This window comes from Portunus trituberculatus, chromosome 40 (assembly GCF_017591435.1).
Source record: "Portunus trituberculatus isolate SZX2019 chromosome 40, ASM1759143v1, whole genome shotgun sequence".
NCBI lineage: Eukaryota > Metazoa > Arthropoda > Malacostraca > Decapoda > Portunidae > Portunus > Portunus trituberculatus.
In genome coordinates this window covers 17,959,939-17,984,191 of record NC_059294.1, presented here as the reverse complement: position 1 = coordinate 17,984,191, position 24,253 = coordinate 17,959,939, and the positions used below count along the sequence as shown (strand labels likewise).

Here is a 24,253-nt window from a genome sequence, read left to right as displayed (position 1 = left end):
GAATTTCATGCTGCTTCACCTCGCCATCGCTGACCTCATCGTGAGTAGAACAATTTTCTTATGTTGATCTTTGTATATACTTGTTTTGCAGGTTTCTTTGAGGATTTTCGGAAAGTCTCATTCAGTCATCCAATGATTTCGCTCATCACTTCATCGCCAGGGGATCTGTGAACACTTACACTCTGTACACTCCACTCACTCTTCCTAGCTACATGAGGTACACATATGACCTGACGCTGCTTTTGACGATTAAGGAAAGCTTTAAGAGATCAATTTTCTGTGTAGTGAATCCTGGGTGGCAGACTTTGTTGGGTTACTCTCTCACACACACACACACACACACACACACACACACACACACACACACACACACACACACACACACACACACACACACACACACACACACACACACACACACCGCGTAGTGTAGTGGTTAGCACGCTCGACTCACAATCGAGAGGCCTGGGTTCGAGTCCCGGTAAGCGGCGAGGCAAATGGGCAATCCTCTTAATGTGTGGCACTAAATAGGTACGGGATGTAACTCGAGGGGTTGTGGTCTCGCTTTCCTGGTGTGTGTTGTGTGTTGATGTGGTCTCAGTCCTACCCGAAGATCGGTCTATGAGCTCTGAGCTTGCTCCGTAATGAGGAAGACCGACTGGGTGACCAGCAGGCGACCGAGGTGAATTACACACACACACACACACACACACACACACACACACACACACACACACACACACACACACACACAGGAAGAATTCCATTTATCGTGCCTCTTACTGACAAATGAAGGTGATTTTTCCTTCGTTATTTGCAAAAAATTGAATCCTTAACACTTGGAAAAAATAATGAATAGTGTTAGCAGGTCATGGACAGATAATCTTGGTCAAACATCTGGTACAACTGAATTTAGATTACCGCAGCATAACTATTTATTATTGTAGTCTGCTTCGTTTTGTGTCTGGCTGATAGTAGATAATGTCAAGAATACACAAAGAAAAGGTAGTGAAAAACAAAAGACCCAGATATGTGAGAGTTAGGTGAATTACAAAAATGAAGAAAGTATGAGTTTGTCACATCCTTAGCAAGTGACTCCTTACCTAATCTCTCTCTCTCTCTCTCTCTCTCTCTCTCTCTCTCTCTCTCTGGAATTGACAGTAATTTTTTGACTCCGTCGATACCGACTGCTATAAACCTTTGAAAAAAAAAATATGACAAGTGTACCTCACCTTTGACCTGCTACCAAATCAAAACTAATATAAAGCAAGCCAGTGAACACATCCATCCATCACCAGTGGACGGCATTTCAACTTTTCTCTTTACTTCTACTATGTTTTTTGCGCCTTTACTTTCTTTATTGTCAATTTAGACTTGCCCACTGTAAACTATCAGTGCCTGGAAAATTGTACAACACAGACGTGATAAAAACTATCACGAAATGAATCAATGAGCACACACACATTACGTGGACGGTCTATATTATCTTTCCCTCCCCCTACTATATTTGCTTTTCCTCGACTTTCTTTTTCTCTCTGCCTTCTAACAGTCTACCTTTCCTTAAGAAAGAATGAAAAAAACATCATTTGGAATATACACAGGACGTTCCTGCCACACAAGATATAAAGATAACCTACATCCGGTGACTGGAAAAAGAAAAAAAAAAAAAAAAAAACTCAAACATGCTGAACTTTCTTGGGAATTGGTTATGAAATATCAATATCACCAGTTATATCAGTCCCGCCTCTTATCCGCACACACACACACACACACACACACACACACACACACACACACACACACACACACACACACACACACACACACACACACACACACACACACACACACACACACACATAGTAAACAGCTAAGTTAAGATTCTAATCTTGAATCTCCCTCAATCCCCATATGTACATCTTCATGTAATGCTATCCCCCCCATGGTGCGAACCATAAACAACCATAAACAGCTAAGTTAAGGTTCAAATCTTAAGTTTCCCTCAATCCCCATATGTACATTTTCAGTACGTATGTACAGTATTGCAATTACTAATAAACCGTATTATTATTATTATTATTATTATTATTATTATTATTATTATCATTAATAAATACACACACACACACACACACACACACACACACACACACACACACACACACACACACACACACACACACACACACAAATATCTAACAACATGACCTTATCTGATCTGACCTGAGTGTTAATTACGTGACGCCTGCGATCCTGGAGTGCCGTTCATACCTCTCGATGTTCCTCCTCACTAGATGTGCCAGTCTCGTTTGAGTTAATCTCATACACACTCTATTTTTCTTAGCTTTGGTCTGGCTCAAAATTTTCTCATCAGATATATATTTATTTTGTGCAGTTATATTTCAGTACTGTAGTGCAGTGACACTTCGTATCCTCTTATCTAAGTAGTCCACGCGTCGGTTCGAATCCCAACACGTACAGCCTTAAACACTTTGCCATTTGTCGAGTGGTTTAAAGTTACCTACATATCACCATGATACCCAGGTTCTAGGTGGTTACACCCATGATGAGCTTCGGCGATGATATGGGCCCTAATATGGGTATCACTATAAATAAAATTGCCTGCGCCACTAATGGGCGGAAGCTGAACAGCGCTTCCCATACACTCTTCAAGTGTGCCTACAGGCGCTATAGGCCTTAACGTAAAAAGAAAAAAAAGACACGATTACTACATTACAAAATAGACAAGCACAGCAGTATCGCAATTTCTTTACATGTATTAATATTTCCGTACACTCATATTCATAATGTTACATAAATTACTGCAGGAAATGTATTTTAACTTTATGAATAAAATCCAATTCACGGTTCTTTATAAGCTCACTACTCTTACGAAATAAGACAAAAGTAAAACCAGTTCTCAGTATGAGGGTTTTTGTTATGGTCAACTGTCTTTCTAACGTCGTGAGTGACTCTCAGGTCTTCTCTCAGTCTATGTAACAACATCAATTAGGAAGAAATTAGTGATGCCCCTATGACCAGCTCCACTCTTTCCTCGTTAAGTCTTCCAGTGTGTGCGGCAAGCATGTATACTGAACTAGTGAACGGGTTAATTAATCCTGTTAATTTGTCCTACCCTCACCTCTTGCAGCCGATTTTTTAAACGTTGTGTTAGTAATTGCTAATACTAATGTGACAATTTCTTGGTAAACGTTCCGTTTTTTAAGCGTTTGATAATATGTGTTGTTTCTGCAGAATTCATTTGGTCAACCTGAAGGTGATGTTTGGAGGGAATACTCGTAGGAAGGCATGTTTTATACAGATACTGACTCGTGTACGTCTGATGCCTTCATGTAGTTTCATTTCACCAGATTATTTGATGTGACGCATTATTTCCTCGATATAAGTTCATTGGAGGTCATGATTTTGCAAAAATCACTCCTTGCTTATCCATTTAACATAAGAAATTTATGTTTAAAAATTATTATTTTAAGGAAGTTTCTATTAAGCACTGACCTCTTGCCTTGTCCAAACTCCAGAATCATATAATGAAGAGTCTCGCATAAATACATTTTAATTGCTACAGAAAAATAACTATAAAATAACAAATGAAAACAAAATATCAGAAGACAAAATATTATAATATAAAAAAAAGTCCAAAGAAAACAACCCATAAGACAGAAATCATTAATTTTGGTGATAAGTTTGCCTCCTCCTATACACTGATAATCCCAGAGTGTGCGTATCTGAGTACAATACGTATGTGTGTATGTACTTGTGGCTGTGTGCATTCAGAACGCTATAGGCATCATGCTTTCGAAGGGACCATGCACTGAATTTCGCAGCAACGATTCACGTATTTTACAACACTGATATGGGTAATGAGACTAATGAGGGGCGTCACTGAGTGTTGAAGCCGCGCGGGAAATGGGTGCACGAGGCGAAAAGTGGTATAATGTTGCTGTTTCCCTGCTATTGAATAATTAGAGCGACGATGCAAGTCAATTCATTAATCAGTATCAATAAATCAGTACAGTATGTATGATTTTCCATATCTTTTTATTCTATTTGACGGGCGGTGTGTTTGGTGACTTGTTATGGCAGTGGAGTACTTTTATTATGCACATTTTTTTTTAATATATTGTTGTGTTCATTTGTTCATTTAGTTTAATGATTGAAGTTGATTGGTTAGTGAGTTATGTGATTTGTTGCTTTTTTTGGTTTCTCGTATCTTTCTTTCACTTTTCATTTTTTTCTTCTTCTAAACTATTGATCTTTTCACTACTGTTACTGAGAGAGAGAGAGAGAGAGAGAGAGAGAGAGAGAGAGAGAGAGAGAGAGAGAGAGAGAGAGAGAGAGAGAGAGAGAGAGAGAGAGAGAGAAATACGCATCGACAGAGAGCAAGTGAAATAGCTAATCAGCACTCAGCGTACAACAGAGAGCAAGTGAAATAGCTAATCAGCACTCAGCGTACAACAGAGAGCAAGTGAAATAGCTAATCAGCACTCAGCGTACAACAGAGAACAAGTGAAATAGCTAATCAGCACTCAGCGTACAACAACAACACCTCCAGATCACAATTAAATAATTCAAGTGATTACTACAAAAAAAAAAAAAAGAATTTATGTTTACTCTTAATATTACATATGAGTGAGCCCTTTGGTCCCTACCTGCCACCATGACACCACCCTGATTAAAAAAAAAAAAACATGTATGCTCTTATGCTCTAGTAATTAGGCTTAATAGAATGTACTGTACCATTCCCTCCACACTCACACATGTATATCTCCTTTCCACTAGAGAGATAAAGGGAAATATGAACGGTTCCTCCTATCTCAACAAATGTTTCACTCGTACACTTGATTGCGGTTTAGTGGGAGTGCTCGGCTCGGAGAGACAAACAGAGGCCTGGTGAGTGTGGCAGGGAGCGAGGTACAGATAGGAGCAGGGAAAAGAGATGGCAAAAAACAGAGGAGTGGTAAGAGAGGGCAGGATAGAGGCAGGGGGAGAATGGCTTGTTAATGGCAGGGAGAGGAAGGGAGAGAGGAGGGGTATTATGGCAGGGAGAGGAAGCTGGACAGAAGATAGGACAGTATGAAAGAGAAACGTGTAAACTATTCAAACTGTTTCGCATATGTGTGTGTGTGTGTGTGTGTGTGTGTGTGTGTGTGTGTGTGTGTGTGTGTGTGTGTGTGTGAAACTGTTTCGCATATGTGTGTGTGTGTGTGTGTGTGTGTGTGTGTGTGTGTGTGTGTGTGTGTGTGTGTGTGTGTGTGTGTGTGTGTCGCATTGACTGACTCTGCAGTCTGTCGCTTGTCTGTGTTCAGATACAAAATAAAGTGAGAATAGAAAAAAAAAAAAAAAACATCTGTTTAACCATCTTGCTAGCTCTCCCACCTACATGCACTCATTCCCAGCACACACACCATCACAGCCACTCACAAATATATAACAGCAACGAAAAGGCCCTTTACAAGTAGCGCCATTCTTCTCTTTGACCTGAGGCAAGGACACTGACTGTACATTTAGCAATAAAATACTGATATCTCAATGCATGGTAGGGAGAGGTAATGAATGGTTACTGGTGATGGTAGAGGTAGTGCTAGTGGTTGCAGTAGAGAGGTTGTGATGGTGATGATGGTAGTGCTTAGGTCTTCCTCGAAAATCCTCTTGTCCTGTCCAATGGAATAAATTCATTTTTTACGCCAGTCTGTTTTTTCGCACATGTATTGGAGGAGTATTCGGCCTCTAGGAAAGGAGTGCAAATCCCAACGTCCACCAACTCACAGCTCGCACTGGAACCCTCCGTGATTAATGTTCTTTTTTTTTTTTTTTGGAGAGTTTAAAGTTGTAGGGTGATTGGTTCATTTTTTGTTTATTTTACTTAACTAACAAACAGCAAAGCATTTAAAGTCAAGGTCTCATTAATAGGAGTCACACACACACACACACACACACACACACACACACACACACACACACACACACACACACACACACACACACACACACATACCATCCACGAGGTTTCTGTGACATCTGACAACTAATAACGAAGATTAGGAATACTTGGAAAACGCATTGCACTGTTTACTCGCCTTAAGCTTCGTGTAATGCGCAGAACATCGTGGCAGAGAAGTGGTCGGTTAGAGAATTAATGCCCCGAATATCACTTCTCATCTCCCTGAAAATTCCGCTACGGTAATGTCACCGGCTCCTCTGCTAATAGCGTAGGAATAGCAGGCGTCTCTTCAAGGCGGTAGAATGCGTTTAGTGCTTAAGTTATCATAACATGTGGAGTGGGATTGCTGCAAGTCTGATGTTTTTCCCTCGTGAATATCTTGTAGCGTTATCGAGTCGTCTGACTTACTGCCTGTCGAGTCAATCATTATTTTTATATTTTAGTTTATTGTTATTATATAATGGCATTAAGCTACATATGGAAATTATCATAGTTTCGGGAGGTCTATGATAGTGTTATCTTGATGTCTTTCTAGCAAGTTTTTTTTTTTATTTGTCTATTTTCTGTCTATCGTTTTGTTTATTTTATCTATTTATCACTTTAGTTACCTGCCTACTTAAATGTTAACCGAACAATTAATCAAAGACTCATTCAATCTTTTAATTAATTCATCCAGGTCTTCTTAAAATTAATCAGTCTATCTATCCGTCAGTGTATCTCTCTCTCTCTCTCTCTCTCTCTCTCTCTCTCTCTCTCTCTCTCTCTCTCTCTCTCTCTCTCTCTCTCTCTCTCTCTCTCTCTCTTGTATGTCTGGGACATTTCTGAAATCATGCCAATACTTTGCGTCTGTTTCTATTAGAAAGATTAATAAAAGCTTTCTCTTATTTTTACCTCACCAAACACTGCCCATAGTTCATTGTGTAGGGATCTGCTTTTCAAGTTTTTTTACCCCCGTCTATCTGTCTTCTTTCATATCTTTTTTAATACAAGAGTGAGAACTGGTCAAGAACAACAAAAATATATGAAAAAAAGAGGCCCATTCAGACGCCAGTCCCTTTACAGGTCTGAAAGGGTAAGCTAAAAGACAGAGATAAATGTTTTGAAACTTCCCTCTTAAATGAAGTTAAGTCATTGGAAGTTGGAAATACAGACACATGCGGGGAATTTATCAGAAAAGGTTGAATGCTTGAGGGTACTTGTTAATTCTTGCATTAGAGAGTTGGACAGAATAGGGGGTAAGAGGAAGAAGAAAGCTTTGTGCAGCGAGGCCGCAGGAGGAGGGAAGGCATGTAGTTAGCGTGATTAAAAGAGCAGTTAGCATTTTCCTAGGACAACACAAGTACGACTGAGGATTAAACATTCGCAATATAGTTGCAATGAAATGATAAAATATAATAGTAATAGTAATAATGATAATAATAATAATAATAATAATAATAATAATAATAATAATAATAATAATAATAATAATAATATTAATAATAATATTGATAATAAGAGTAAACATGATATGTGTGGGGGATAGAAACAACGCCACAATAGGTGGATGAGGCCCTTATTGAGAGTTAGCGAGGAAGTTAGAGAGAAGGGTTTCAGCAAGTTTCAGCAAGAGATGAGATGTGAAGTTTCCAATTTCGATTAAGAGTAAAAACAGATCGAGGGTATTCAGTGTAGAAGAGAAAGACAGTTGAGTGTCATTGAAGAAAAGAAGATAATTGTCTGGAAGGCTGTGTCAAGTTGATAGATGGAAGAATTGAGTTTTTGAGGCATAGAACATTACTAAATTTCTTCTGCCCCAATCAGAAATCTTAGAAAGATCGGAAGTCAGATGTTCTGTGGCGTCCCTTCGTGATCTGTTGCTTTTTAATGCATTTCAATGTAAGCATTCACACTGGCGGTAACAGTTCGCTCTCGCTCCGCTCTCGCTCCAGTCGTGATACATTCAAAAGATATTTTGACTGGAGCGAGAGCGGAGCGAGACCGGACTGTTGCAGCCAGTGTGAACTAGCAACGGTCCGCTCCAGTCATGATTCAGCCTTTATATGGGGAAATGTTTCTGCCTTTCATCCTATAAAACATGGAGGATCAGAAGAAAACACTACAATGGGATCATGCAAAAGGTAGATAAATAATTAGATAGAGAATAAAATTTTATTTATCACTGATATAAGGATAATTTTTACAGTTGGCATATATATATATATATATATATATATATATATATATATATATATATATATATATATATATATATATATATATATATATATATGAGTACACTGGAAAAAATATGCAAAAGTTAATTACATCTTGTGGTTTTCATCCTCAGTTTTTTAGAGTATTTTTTTTTTCAAATGTTCCAATGTTCACAAGTAGTTGATAAATTTAGTCTCATCATCAATATGATGAGGATATAAAGTATGGAACTCTCCTTCACTCTTTCTATCTTTCAGCATAGGATGAACCCACAATCTACTTTTTTGCTTTCTTTCTTCTTCTTCGTTAAGTGCAGTGGCGATCACTGCCAAATTGGATGGAGAAAAGTCACACATCCTCCGTCACTGGTGGTATGACTTCCATTAGTGTTGAAGGAGAGGAAGGGATGGGACCGATACCGGAGCGAGAGCGGACCGGACATGTGAATGCACCAGGACCTTGACCGGAGTGAGATCAGAGCGAGAGCGAAGCCAGACCGGACCAATAGTGTGAATCAACCCTAAAGGGTTGATCGCCTCTGAAAAGCTGTGGTGTGGTATCATCAGCGTAGGAGTACATAGGGCAAGAAGTGCATTAGTGAATAATAGAAAGAGAATGTGTGACAGGACAGAATCCTGAGGAACACCACTGTTAATATATTTAGGAGAAGAACTGTGGCTATCTACCATAGCATCAATAGAACGGTCGGAAAAGAAACTTGAGATAGATTTGCAGAAAAAAGGATAGAAGCCGTAAAAGGGTTTTATAAAGATCAAAGCTTTGTGCCAGACCCTATAAAAAGCTTTTGATATGTCTAACGCAACGGCGGAAGTTTCGCCAGAAGATCACCAGTAGAGCGGCACTGATAGAAACCATACTGGCGATCAGTTAGAAGATTGTGAAATGACAGATGTTTGAGAATCTTCCTATTGAGAATAGATTGAAAAACATTAGACAAGCAAGATATTAAAACTATTTGGCGGTAGTTTGATGGATTGGAACGTTCATCCTTTTTAGGAACAGGCTGAATGTAGACAAACTTCCAGCAAGAAGGAAAGGTGGAAGTCGATAGACAGAGTTGGTAGAGTTTGGCCAAGGAAGGTACAAGAGCGGAAACACAGTTTTTTTTTAAACAATAGGAGGGACCCCATCAGGTTCACAGGCTTTCCTAGGGTTTAGGAAAGAGTGTTTAGCAAGATGAAGAACACATTTGTCATGATTCCGGGCAGAAATATAAAGTGCATGAGATTCAGTTGATGAATGGCTGAAGTACTTTTTGTGGGCAACCTCTCTATCATGTATAGATGATTAGCGCGAGAACAGACTGTGCTAAGCCAAAGTTCAGAAGGTTTAGGTTGAGAAAATGAATGAGAAATGTACGCCTCCATGCCAGACACTATCACCTCTGTTATGCGTTCAGCACACAGAGATGGGTCTCTATCGCGGAAACAGTAATCTTTCCAAGGAAAAATCAGCATAATAGCTCCTAAGATCCTTCCAGAGGCAAAACTCTAGAAGCACCTCCGAGCTTTTGTAGGATTCTAAGGAGGGATTGAAGAAATAGGACAAGATGCAGATATGAGATCGTGATCGTAGGAGCCCAACGGAGAAGATAGGGTAACAGCATAAGCAGAAGGATTAGAGGTAAGGAAGAGATCAAGAATGTTGGGCGTATCTCTGACGGTCAGGAATACGGTGTTGCATCAGTTGCTCTAGGTTATGGATGATAGCAAAGTTGAAAGCTAGTACACCAGGATCGTCAGTGAAGGAGAGGAAAGCCAAAGCTGGTGGTGAACATTGAATTCTCTAAGGATGGAAATCTCCGTTAAAGGATAGAGAGACAGAATGTGCTCCACTGATCTAAATAGTCAAAGAATTTCTTATAGTTAGAGGAGTTTAGGAGAGAGAGAGAGAGAGAGAGAGAGAGAGAGACAGCACATATAAATCTAGTTAGAGAGTGACCTTTGAGTCGAAGCCAGATGATAAAAAACTAGAAAGACTGCAGAACGTGGGCTAGAGAGCAAGTCAAGTCGTTTCGCACATAGACTCAACATCCAGCTTTTGAGCGAAAATAAGGATAGAGAAAGTTGGAAGGAACAGAAAAGGGGTTACTCTCAGTTGCTTCAGACACCTGTTTAACTGTGTTTCGGTGAGGAAAAATAAGATGAGGTTTATTAGAGGAGAAGTGTTCTACAAATTGAAAATTAGATCTAAGACCACGAATATTGCAGACTCCGAGGCTGGTCATGGAGTCGCCATTTTTTTTTTATTTCAAATCAAGGGTGTGTATGTAGTAGTTTTGTGTGAAGTGAGAGAGCTGTCTTTACAGAGTAGGGTGTGACTGGCCCTTTGAGTTGTGAGATATGACGGGAAACGTTCAGCGAGTTCACAATTAGCTTTGATGGTAAGTTCACAACACCCTCTGAGCTGATCCAGACCTGAATTGGGCAGACCAGAACAAGTCTAGATCAAAACTGGTGCTAATCGACCTCGATGGAAGTAAATGATCTTTTCGGTAAGTGTCTGGTTTGTTAAGTGTCTGGCTGGTTAACCGATTGGATATTTCTGTCTCTGTCATTGTTAACCCGACTTATCATCTTTACGAATTATGAGAATGGTTCTGTAGACTGAATGCAGGAATAGAAGGTCATATCTATCGCTGTGAAAAGCTTCCATGGCAGCGCAGAGCCATCTCTAAATCTCTACCTTTACTCGCCCTTCTGAGAGCACACTGACAGTCGCGTCGCCTCAACTTTGTGTGTCGTAACTTTGAATCGGTTATTGAGTTTTGCAGTGGTGTGCTGCTGAACCGTTCACATGCAGATTTCACGGTGTAGTTGATATTAAGAGAGAGAGAGAGAGAGAGAGAGAGAGAGAGAGAGAGAGAGAGAGAGAGAGAGAGAGAGAGAGAGAGAGAGAGAGAGAGAGAGAGAGAGCTGTAACAATCAAGTCATGCAATTAAACAGAAAAGATGAAGACAAACAATATTAAATACATGCCTTTTCATGCACAAATACATACATATATATAGGATAATCATGAAATAAAGATGGGAAAAAGTGAACAGAGACATGTTGATAGTAGGAAGTTGGAAGACACAAAGAAAATATACCCAGATGGTTGATGGAGACGGACATAAAAGATAGGTTTTCATTTACCAATAGGCCATTAACTTAGTGAGCGCCTCTTCATCTCTTAGGGTTTAGCGAAGATTTACTATGAGAATCAATGAAGGATTTACTGAAGCTTACAATGCTATTTTTCTTTTTATAATGTATGGGTGAGAAAAAAAATTATCTCTTTTTTTACCCATCCATTATTTCTATTGCTTTGTTTACGTTATCAGTGAAGAATTATTGCGGATTTTAGTGAAAGGCTTTTATAAATGTTTTTGTAAAGATTAAAGTGAAAAATCATATCTAAGCTACTCATCCACACTTTATTTATTTACTCAATGCTCGCTCGTATCTGGTCAATGTGTGAGTATGGAAAATTATATGTAATTGTGAATGTATGAAAAGAATAATTTCATTGCACGAAGAACACTCACGCCATTAATCACGAGGCAAAACTCACAATATATGTATGGGCTTTGATAATATACACAGCAGGATGTGTGTGTGTGTGTGTGTGTGTGTGTGTGTGTGTGTGTGTGTGTGTGTGTGTGTGTGTGTGTGTAATTCACCTCGGTCGTCTGCTGGTCACCCAGCCAGTCTTTCCCTTTACGGAGCGAGCTCAGAGCTCATAGACCGATCTTCGGGTAGGACTGAGACCACAACACACTCCACACACCGGAAAAGCGAGGCCACAAACCCTCGAGTTACATTCCGTACCTATTTACTGTTAGGTGAACAGGGGCCACACATTAAGAGGCTTGCCCATATGCCTCGCCGCTTCCCGGGACTCGAACCCGGCCCTCTCGATTGTGAGTCGAGCGTGCTAACCACTATACTACGCGGTGTGTGTGTGTGTGTGTGAATTCTTTTGATCGGCGGTGAAATAATTATTGAGCTGTTCCTGAAAAAGAAAGAAAAGAATGACAGAAATAAAGAAAGATAAAGAATGAAAAAAAGAGAGAACGTGCTTGTTTTACATGTTGAAAAAAATTTTCAAAAAGCTATTTTTTCTTTTCCTTTTTATCAGTTTGTGAACTTTTTTTTTTCATTGCGTGATAGGCAAAGGAATATCGCAGCTAGGGAATTTTATAAACATGCGTCCATGGAGAAGTTTTTTAATATTGTTTTTTGCCTAGCTGTTCTCTTTGTATATATTTTTTCGTGTGAGTTCCTTCCTCTCCTTTTAACTTCCTCTCCGCTTCCTCCTCCTCTCCCTCCCTCTCCATTCTTCCTTCCTCATATCTCCATCCGTCTCTACATCAAATTCTTCTTGTCGTCTTCTCTTCTCTTATTTTCTCCCCTCCAATCTACTTCCAAATTTCTGCTTTTTCCTCTGATCTCCTTTTCTTATTTTTTCTCCCTCCAATTCATCGACCTGATAAGTGCCCTAGAATATGATCAAAAGAGAACTTTTTAGGTTACAGCGTTGCTAAACAATTTACTCAACATTCCAACGTGTTTCCAAAGGTACTGCTAGACTTAGAGCCTCACTGTGTGTGTGTGTGTGTGTGTGTGTGTGTGTGTGTGTGTGTGTAATTCACTGTTTGATCTGCTGCAGTCTCTGACGAGACAGCTAGACGTTACCCTACGGAACGAGCTCAGAGCTCATTATTACCGATCTTGGGATAGGTCTGAGACCAGGCACACACCACACACCGGGACAACAACGTCACAACTCCTCGATTTACATCCCGTACCTACTCACTGCTAGGTGAACAGGGGCTACACGTGAAAGTAGACACACCCAAATATCTCCACCCGGCCGGGGAATCGAACCCCGGCCCTCTGGCTTGTGTGTGTGTGTGTGTGTGTGTGTGTGCGTGTATATTGAATGTGAGGTGAATATGCAAGGAATTATGAACACAAGAAAGGGGGTTGCTATGCTGTCTGGTGTTTCGTAAGCGTCCTTGTAAAAGAAAGGAGACTTGCATATGGACAGAGTCATCTGAAAGAGAGGAAGAGTTGACTCATGCAGTCATATTATGTAATAAGAAGACCACAACACGAAAGATGAGAAGAAACCACAGCCATTTGAGTGCTAGGAAAAGAGTGTGTCCTGTGAACATATCTATTTCACATTTGGGAAAATAGCTATGCAATATGCACATCATACTTTTCGGAGAAAAGAGCAGATTTACACCTCTTTTCATTGATTTTTCCATTTTTTGTTTCTTATCTTTTATTTTGTCAAGTCATTCCTAATTTACCTTTTTTCTCTTTTTAGCTATTGCTCTTAATTTTTTTTTCTTCAGAAGTTTGAAAGAAGTTCGAATAGTAATAGTGATGCAATATAAAAAAGTATAAGTTTATTAAGAAGTGTAGGAATATTAACGCACGTGAAAGATTTGACAAGTTCGTCGTTCTTACTTCTTTTCTCTCTCTTTTCTGTTACATATAAAATAAGTGCAAGTGGTAATCGCGACGCAAAGTAAAGAAAACAAACTAGTGAGAACTTGCACAAAGGTACGTGGAAAATGTATCAAATCCAGTGTTTTTTTTAGTTGAATTTTGTTTTTCCTTCCATGATTGAAAATAAAAATCAGATGAGGCAGAAGATAACGAAGGAGGATGAATTCAAGCGTAAAATAATCAACGTGTCTATAATGTGGCTATACTTACTTCAATTCTTGTTATCAACCTTTGGCGGGAATAGAAATCCAACTTTACAATTCTTAAAATGAATACAATATAGAGAACTCGAGATAACGAAAATATACTCAAAGAAAGACGAACACACGCAAAAAAATAGAAGAAGTCGAAGATTAGCTGTTATTTTTCACGCTTCACTACCAAAGGCGGGGATGATGTATGGTGTTTTGTATACAAGGAAGAGGAAGAAAGAACAGAGTCGCTGCGTCATTTAGCTTTCACTGTCGAAGAAATTTTTTCTTCAGATTGTGGCGTCATGAGTGAGGTAGAACGTGAAGGAACGGACACAGCGGCGCTTAGCAGAGGCTAGAAGGCTTGTCATGGTTTAGCCTAACACTTGTCGAGGTATATTACCATTGGCGTGATGGCAGAGCGAAACTAGGGTATGAGGGAGGTGATAGATGTCTATTGCTTACTGATGAAAGACATGGAACCCAATGTGGCCAAGACGTTCAGACTTACACTAAGCACTCCAAAGAGACCTGAATGCATGATTATAGATTCCAGTGAATGACACCATGTTAAAACCAGCGAGATTTATTACTGAGAGGTGAAAAATTGAGGAGTGTTTTAAGATTAGTTTGAATGCGAATTGTCTCAATACTTTATAATTTAAGCTTAATTTTATGTTCGTAATTTTGAATTTGTAATATTAGTATACTTACCTTTCTGTAAAATTAATATTTTCAGCTTTCGAGCTGCCTATGTCGAAATAAACCGTTTATGATGATGATTATTATCATTATTACTATTATTATCATTAGACACACACACACACACACACACACACACACACACACACAGAGTTTACTACTTGTCTTTTTTTTTTTTTTTTTTTTTTTTTGTTATGGCCTATAGACGTACTTGAAGAGTATATGTGCGATGCGATATTCAGCTTCCGCAGGCAATTTTATTTATAGTGATACCCATATTAGGGCCCACATCACCCAAGAGCATCTTTGCAACCTGGGTATCATGGTGACATGTAGGTAACTTAAAATCATTCGACAAATGGTATGGTGGGATTCGAACCTACGCGTGGACGTCTGCCCGATCCCACGCTCATCACCTTATCCACTAAGCCACTAATCCACTAAATCTGCACAAATAGGTGTGCTGCTCTTATACATTGCTCGCTCTGCTTCTCTCTCTCTCTCTCTCTCTCTCTCTCTCTCTCTCTCTCTCTCTCTCTCTCTCTCTCTCTCTCTCTCTCTCTCTCTCTCTCTCTCTCTCTCTCTCTCTCTCTCTCTCTCTGTTTTATGCACAAAATGCTTATTCACTCCATTCATTGCAACATAACCGTATTTTCACCTAAACCGCTTCACTTCTTTGCCATCAGCCACTCATTCATTCCTTTTCATTCCCATCCATTCATCTCCGTCTAAAAACATCACAATTCATGTTATTTCATTATGGTTTTATCTTTTTTTTATTTTCTACTCCTATTCATTCATTCATCCCTTATAAGAACCATTTTTTGTATTGATTTTTTATTTAATTCCATCCCTCTCTTCCCTCCCTTCCATATTTTTTTTCCCTCTTGTCTTTTTTGTCTATTTACCTCTGTTGCTTCCTCATTCATCAGTCGCTTCACGTCACACCCGTCCACGTCTCAGAAGTCACTCAACCTTCAGTGTATCGCCATCATCCATTCATTCTTCCTCTGAGTAGTTTGTAAGCACAGATGAAGGAAGAGTGAGTGAGTGATTGAGGTTAGTCTCCGAAACAGCCGGGGTAGTATGGCACAAGTACAGAAGAAGAAAAGGAAGATGATGAAGGGAAGATGGCATCAAAGAAAGATAGGGAAAAGGAGAATGGGAGTAACAGGAGAGTAATCAAAAATCAAAAACATAAAGAACCTTAAAGATGGAGCAATACGAGGGAGAGTAGGAAAAGGAGAAGGAAGGAAGTAGAGGGAGGAGAAGGAAGATAATATAAGGAAGGTTGTAGAACAGGAAAAGAAGAAATAGGGAGAAGAGAAGAACAAAAGAGAAAGTATGATAAAAAAAAGCGTTGTAGAAGACGGAATGGAAAAAAAATAGACGGAACGAAGTGTAGAAAGAAAAGAGAAGAATGGGAAGGAAGGGGAAGAGGAAGAGGAAGAAGAGGAAACGGAGGAAAAGGAGGGGGAGAAGGAGAAGAGCAATTTGCTTATTTGACCTCCTCACCAATTTCCTGAATGTGTCTGGCTACGATCTGAGGAGAATAGAGCGACAGGGGAACCGTATATCCCAAATTAATCTCTCTCTCTCTCTCTCTCTCTCTCTCTCTCTCTCTCTCTCTCTCTCTCTCTCTCTCTCTCTCTCTCTCTCTCTCTCTCTCTCTCTCTCTCTCTCTCTCTCTCTCTCTCTCTCTCTCTCTCTCTCTCTCTCTCTCTCTCTCTCTCTCTCTCTCTCCTGAAGCAAATGTAACACGATTAGCACGGTCCCAAAAATAGCCTGAAAAGAAGCGACATTTTGAAAATAAACCCAGACTGAGTGAAAGGTGAAAATATTAAAGGTCTAGACAAAACGTTCCCTACTGCTAGTACCTTTGGAGGTGCCAGTTAATGAGGTTGTGTTAATTGGTCGACTTCCTTCTATTGTATATAAAGTTCTGTTCTATATTCCTAAACAAAAAAAATATTACAACTGATTTTTTAGGGATACTGTGAATGGATCAGATGATTTAGACTGAATGAAAATGCTAAATACAAGAGTTCAGCAAAAAATATCATTATATTATGACCATAAGAGCGACACGTGCACGTAATACTGCTGTGAGGAGCTCAAGGATACTGCCCCGTCTTGCTGATGTCTTGTTGTGCGAGGGTCATCCAGCTGAGGAGAAACAGTACCGCCAAACGAGCGTCCATCATGGCAGTCTCCTTAGCTCGGTGTTGACTCTGTGTGTTTGCAATTTGACCTTCGTGTTGGGAGTCTATTAAAGTGACTATCCTGTGTCCTTGACCTCCTTCCAAGGTACGGTGCCAGTGATTATTCTGACAAAATCCTTCGAACCCATAATGAGTATTGCTTAAGTGTTTACGCATAAGTACGTAGTGTGTGACAGATTTCAGAAGGGTGTATAAATCTACTCATGGGTGGTTATTTGTAGGTGGTAATACTGTAAAGTAAGAAGCTGCTATGTATAGTTCAACCAGCTTTTTGCAATTTTCTTATTGTCTTATGTTCTTAAAGGAAGTAAGGAAAAGAACAATGGTTGGGTTATTGAATAGAGGCTCACTAATAATTAGACCATGTAAAGTCGTAGAGCAAATGAAAACAGAAGAAAAGACATAATAAAACTGTTGAATTAGATCTCCTCTCCAATAAAGTTGAAAGCAAAAATTAATACATTTTTCTGTAGAACTTGTTGGCTTTCCATGTGATCACTGTTGCCGTTTTAGCAGATAAGAGCAGGACCACGTGTGTCACCAAAACAGGTTCATAAATAAATTGTAAAGCATTTACTTAAATTTCAGTACATCAGTACACATGAGTATGAGAGGGAATTGTGGTCAGAAATAATATGTATCTGCTTATATTTTGACTACACATCCCGCTCAGAGAATCTTTTTTATCGAAATGTAATAGAATATAAATCATCCTACGAGCTTTACTTCTCTAATAAAAGCTTTGGTCAGCGTATGAATTTCCCTGCTCCGACTTTCGGTACTCATATTTCCCTGAGGAACACACAAGGCAATGAAGGAAAGGGAGACCATGAACTGTAGGGGCTCTTAACAACATACTAGCTAAGAAGTTCCTATTCTTGATTAAACTATTGACTTTCGTCACATAAATGGTTGATGGTATCTGTATGTTTTTTTTTTCCAGTAATGATTAAGAATCCAAAATAAACAATTACTAGAATCATGATAATACTCTTTAATTTTCCAGTAGCGTTCATTAAGACCTGAAAAATGTTATCGAGAAAACACGACGAAACGTTTTCGAATACCGTTCGAAATACAATCATAACTTCCTCACTCAGCCTTCCCACAGACTTGGCGTGACCTTGGTAACTGGTAAGGCGGCTCAGGGCGATGTGTTTGGCTGGAGGCAAAGTGGTGCTGATCCATCCACTTACTGAGCCTTTGTTCGCGGCGCGGTCATCTGGTGAAGGAAAAGAAGGAGTCGACTTTTCTTGCCTTTCTTACTCAGGCGTTTTATAGAAGCTGTTAGATAATGTTTTTCATGATCATTTACATATTTTGAGACACTTATTTTTCGACTGCAGGCTCTTTAATGGGTATTTAAACAAAGACAAAATTAATTATTTAAGTTCATATAAATAAATCATTGTAACATAATGAATTTCAAGAAAAGGCAACTTTAAGGTAATTTAACTCCATAAAAAATATTTGCTGTTTTTATTACATCTCTATGGACCACGTGGTTAAGGTGAGACTATTTGTGTTCTACTTAGATCCTCTTTATCACACTTTGTCTTCTGTCAGCACTGTAAGTTTTTGTTAGTTTTGTCCAATTTTTTTCTTCATATTTTGTTCATATAGGATATTGCTGAATTTCCATTTGTAGGGATCACCAAGTCCCTCCTCCTCCTCCTCCTCCTCCTCCTCCTCCTCCTCCTCCTCCTCCTCCTCCTCCTCCACACACAAATACACACACACACACACACACACACACACACACACACACACACACACACACACACACACACACACACACACACACACACACACACACACACACACACACACACACACACACACACACACATAAGAACATAAGAACATAAGAAAAGAGGGAAGCAGCAAGAGGCCGCCAGGTTACACGTGGCAGTCCCTGTGTGTTTTAAGCTACCTAATTCCATCTATCATCCCCATCCATGAACTTATCTAATTTTCTTTTAAATCTCCCTATTGACTCAGCCCTGACTACATGACCACTGAGACCGTTCCACTCACCAACCACTCTGTTTGAAAACCAGTTTCTTCCCATTTCTTTCCTAAACCTGAATTTTTAAAGTTTATTTCTGGTTCTGTCCCCGCTACTGATCCAAAGAACTTCGTTTATTTCCCCTTTGTTAAAACCCTTATACCACTTATATACTTCTATCAGGTCTCCTCTTAACCTACGTCTCTCTACAGAATGCAGATTGAGTTTTTCAGTCTCTTCATAGGAATATCTCTCATTCCCTGTATCTTTTAGTCATCCTTCTTTGCACTAACTCCAACAGAGCTATATCCTTCCTATAATGTGGGGACCAGAATTGTATCGCATAGTCAAGACGTGGCCTGACCAGCGCCAAGTATAATTTTAGTATTACATCGGAACTTCTGCTTTTAACACTTTTTTAAAAATGAATCGCAATACTCTATTCACCTTATTCCTGGCCTCAATACATTGCTTCCTTGTACCGAGATCGGAGCTAGATCTTTCTCATACTTGGAACTTCCTAGTGCCTCGTTATCTATCGTGTACCTATTGCTTGGATTATCTCTACTTACGCTCACTACTCTGCACTTATTAATATTGAACTGCATTTACCATCTGTCTCTCAATTCTTTTATCCTATCGAAGTCTGCATGCAAAGCAATGGCATCTGAATCAGACCTAATTAATCTACCTATCTTTGTGTCGTCTGCAAATTTGCTAATGTCACTACTAATTCCACTATCCAAGATATATATATATATATATATATATATATATATATATATATATATATATATATATATATATATATATATATATATATATATATATATTGAAAATAATAATGGCCCTAAAACTGAACCCTGTGGCACCCCACTAATTACTTCACCCAACTCGGAATTAGATCCCATAATTACTACCCTCTGTCGCCTGTCGTCTAACCACGCTTTAATCCAGCCTAATATTCTACCCCTATACCGTGCGCTCTAATCTTTCTCAAGAGCCTCTAGTGAGGTACCTTGCCAAAGGCTTTACTGAAATCTAAGTATAGAATGTCATAATTATCTCTCTTATCTGCCGCCTCATAAACCTTACTATAAAACTCAACAAGTTTGTAAGGCACGATTTTCCCTTGGTAAATACATATTGTGTTTGATTTATCAGGCCGTGTTTGTCCAGGTGTTTCACACACACACACACACACACACACACACACACACACACACACACACACACACACACACACACACACACACACACACACACACACACACACACACACACACACACACACACACACACACACACACACACGGTAGCTCAGTGGTTAGAGCGCTGGCTTCACAAGCCAGATAACCGGGGTTCGATTCCCCGGCCGGGTGGAGATATTTGGGTGTGTCTCCTTTCACGTGTAGCCCTGTTCACCTAGCAGTGAGTAGGTACGGGATGTAAATCGAGGAGTTGTGACCTTGTTGTCCCGGTGTGTGGTGTGTGCCTGGTCTCAGACCTATCCCAAGATCGGAAATAATGAGCTCTGAGCTCGCTCCGTAGGGTAACATCTGGCTGTCTCGTCAGAGACTGCAGCAGATCAAACAGTGAATACACACACACACACACACACACACACACACACACACACACACACACACACACACACACACACTCACACTCGGTCTATGAGCTTTGAGCTCGCTCCGTAATGGGGAAGACTGGCTGGATTGTGGTAGTTGTCGTAAAACAGGGGTAGCATGGAGACACCTGAGTCCATTATGAAAGTGTATTTACGGTAGCACAATACACAACAAGTGTAAACCGAGCGAAACGAGAGGCAGGAGGCGTAGCGTGTGTGCCTCAGGCGGCGGCGAGCGAGGACTGAGGGGAAGGACGTGACGTCAGACAGAAAGGGAGTATGGGAAAAACAAAGGACATGCTAACATAGGGTGACCAGCAGACAACCGAGGTGAATTACACACACACACACACACACACACACACACACACACACACACACACACACACACACACACACACACACACACACACACACACACACACACACACAAAGCCAGTCAGAGAGACGAAGAGAGAGGGACAAGGCAGAGACAGACATGTAAACTTGGACAGACGAACATATAGACAGACATAAAAAAAACTCTATCATTACCACATACCTATTTATTACCGTAAATACAATTGTCTGTAGCTTATCCCCACTCGCAGGCTGTGGCACAAGAAACAAAAAACTTATTAATACGTGAAATTTAGAAGTTTTACATGTGTAGTTTAGTTAAAGTCACGATCGATGAAATCTTTAAGCGGTGTACTGGATGAGGGAGAGAGAGAAAAAAAATCATATGCTGGTGGATTCATGAAGAGTGAGAGAAACCTTGCTTGAGAGCTAAAGTGAACCTCGGCGTTTATTGACCCAAGTGGTTTTTTTTTTCATATTTCCGATATAGGTGCGAATTCTCAAAAGATTCTGTGTCTTTCCGCGATTGCAGGCTCCAATGAAAGTTATCGGGATTCTTAAGGGTGCTTTCGCGTGAGATATTTCAACATGCATTCTGCATTATTGATTGGTAAATATATGAGAAGAGATTTTGTATCAATGATGAAAATAAAAAAAAAAGAAACAAGAGCTCTATAAAGTTATTTTATGAGTGTCTTACAAGCTTTAGCAACATTTATATATTATGAGATGATATTATGGCGGGGCATATAAAATTTAAGAAAGGTTTTTGTATCATTAAGAGAAAATGTTAAAATTCTCCCATCTACATCACTAAGCTGTTATAAGAGCCTTACAAAGTTTGACATATAATATGTATATATATATATATATATATATATATATATATATATATATATATATATATATATATATATATATATATATATATATATATATATATATATATATATATATATATATATATATATATATATATTTGGCACTATTTGTGGGCTGATATTTTGTGAAAGCTTTACTAATAATCTGTGTGACCTTTAAGAATAGTCTTTGGTGAGCAGATTCTGTGTAGTTTCATTTTATCCGCAGTTTCACGTAAGTCCTTTGACATTAATACAGTTTAAAATAAAACTACGAAAACTGTCTTATACACACAGTATCATACACATTAAAATATTTTCCTCACGTTTATGAAAATAAAAGAAACACATTTCATACAGTTACTCCAGCTAAGATATACCTGATTATCTCAGAATAAATTCGGAAATGTGTCTATAAAACAACAACACAGACAAAACATTCCTTTGATATATAAGCCTGGACAGCTTTAATCCCAAGACAGGAGTGTGTTGTGTTGCGGCGCTTCGTAAGCTTTATGGAAGTGTCTGTTAGTGTGAAGACATTGAGTCTGCTCCGAGTTCCCTCAAGACCCCGCCTGGGTTGTGGAACAGGCCGGGCAGAAGTATGTGTCTTACTTGTTTTGTGTTGTTTGAAGGTTAAGGGATGAAGGATGAATAGCAGTGATTCTGGTCCATTTGTACATTTTGCATTACATTTATTCTGTTTAGAGATACCTTGTTATATGCATGGACGGTTGTTGTTATTTCCATGTTTTAAAAGATCCATATTTTTCTCGTGTACAGCTTTATCTAATTACAGTGATGTCTGCAATATTTTTTTTTTACTTTGTTCGTTCATGAAATTGTGGTCAATATCTATCTGTCCACTTACTTATCGATCTATCAATCTATGCATCGATCGATCTATCTATCTATCTATACCGATTCTAAAGGGCACTGTTTTTGCTTGTACAGTTAGTTCCTCACATGTATAAGAAAAAAACCCCGCAGAAACTTAGATATTAGTGATTCATGCTGTCACATCCATTCCTCAAACTTATATATAGACTGATTATTTTTTCATTATTTTTCATTTCTTCTCCCCATCCTTCCCTCAAACTATTTCTATTCCTGCCACTGACTTCTATCAAATAATTCATGCTTTTTCATCCCCTTATCCACCCTTTTGACATTTCAGATAGATTATTATTTCACAATTTATTTTCCTATCCCATTCTTCATTCTATTTCCATAATCCATCACCAAACCCTAAACAAATCAGTCACGGCCATTTTCTCCCCCTCATCCCACTACTTACTCACCCTCCGTCACACGTCCACCTCCATAACGTACTTAATTCCACTATGTTTACTCTCTCATCTTTCACACACTTCCCAAAACCCTCCTTCGTCACTCACACTTTATTCCACGTTTCCTCTTACTCTCATAATGACTCTCACTCTTCCACTTCATTCACCTTCATCTCCGTCCACCGTCATGCTCATCCTCTTGCCACTCTTACACTAATGCCACTCCACTCCCTTTCACCTTTAACTCCTTCTCCCTCCCACCCACCACTGCCTGTCTCTCCATCTGTCCTCGTTTTTCTACTTGTTCCTCTTCTCTCTCTCTCTCTCTCTCTCTCTCTCTCTCTCTCTCTCTCTCTCTCTCTCTCTCTCTCTCTCTCTTCTTTTTCATTCTTCTTCTTCTTCTTCTTCTTCTTCTTCTTCTTCTTCTTCTTCTTCTTCTTCTTCTTCTTCTTCTTCTTCTTCTTCTTCTTCTTCTTCTTCTTCTTCTTCTTCTTCTTCTTCTTCTTCTTCTTCTTCTTCTTCTTCTTCTTCTTCTTCTTCTTCTTCTTCTTCTTCTTCTTCTTCTTCTTCTTCTTCTTCTTCTTCTTCTTCTTCTTCTTCTTCTTCTTCTTCTTCTTCTTCTTCTTCTTCTTCTTCTTCTTCTTCTTCTTCTTCTTCTTCTTCTTCTTCTTCTTCTTCTTCTTCTTCTTCTTCTTCTTCTTCTTCTTCTTCTTCTTCTTCTTCTTCTTCTTCTTCTTCTTCTTCTTCTTCTTCTTCTTCTTCTTCTTCTTCTTCTTCTTCTTTTCTTCTTCTTCTTCTTCTTCTTCTTCTTCTTCTTCTTCTTCTTCTTCTTCTTTTCTTTTCTTTTCTTCTTCTTCTTCTTCTTCTTCTTCTTCTTCTTCTTCTTCTTCTTATATATATATATATATATATATATATATATATATATATATATATATATATATATATATATATATATATACTTTTGCCGGAAATTATTGACTCTATTATTTGTATCAAATATTGCCTATATTTCCATGTGTATCTACAAAACCAGTTTTTTTTTTTTTTTCATTAAGAGGTTTTTTCGAGGTAAATGTTCAACGCGTCCGTATACACACACACACACACACACACACACACACACACACACACACACACACACACACACACACACACACACACACACACACACACACACACACACACACACACACACACACACACACACACACACACACACACACACACACACACACACACACACACACACACACACACACACACACACACACACACTAAATCGTGGCGGCCTGATCATCCGGGCCTAGGTCTGTAGACTTATCTTAG

At 39.1% G+C, this 24,253-nt stretch overlaps 1 protein-coding gene across 1 annotated transcript in view; it reads left to right on the top strand.

Annotated features, from left to right (window-relative positions):
• LOC123515961 (gonadotropin-releasing hormone receptor-like) overlaps positions 1 to 24,253 on the top strand; it is a 485,178-nt gene that overhangs the window by 266,102 nt on the left and 194,823 nt on the right. The window contains exon 3 of the mRNA XM_045274910.1: positions 1 to 40. This exon is cut by the window's left edge and continues 868 nt beyond it. Within this exon, the coding sequence (XP_045130845.1) occupies positions 1 to 40 (40 nt within the window). The remainder of the gene's footprint in view (positions 41 to 24,253) is intronic.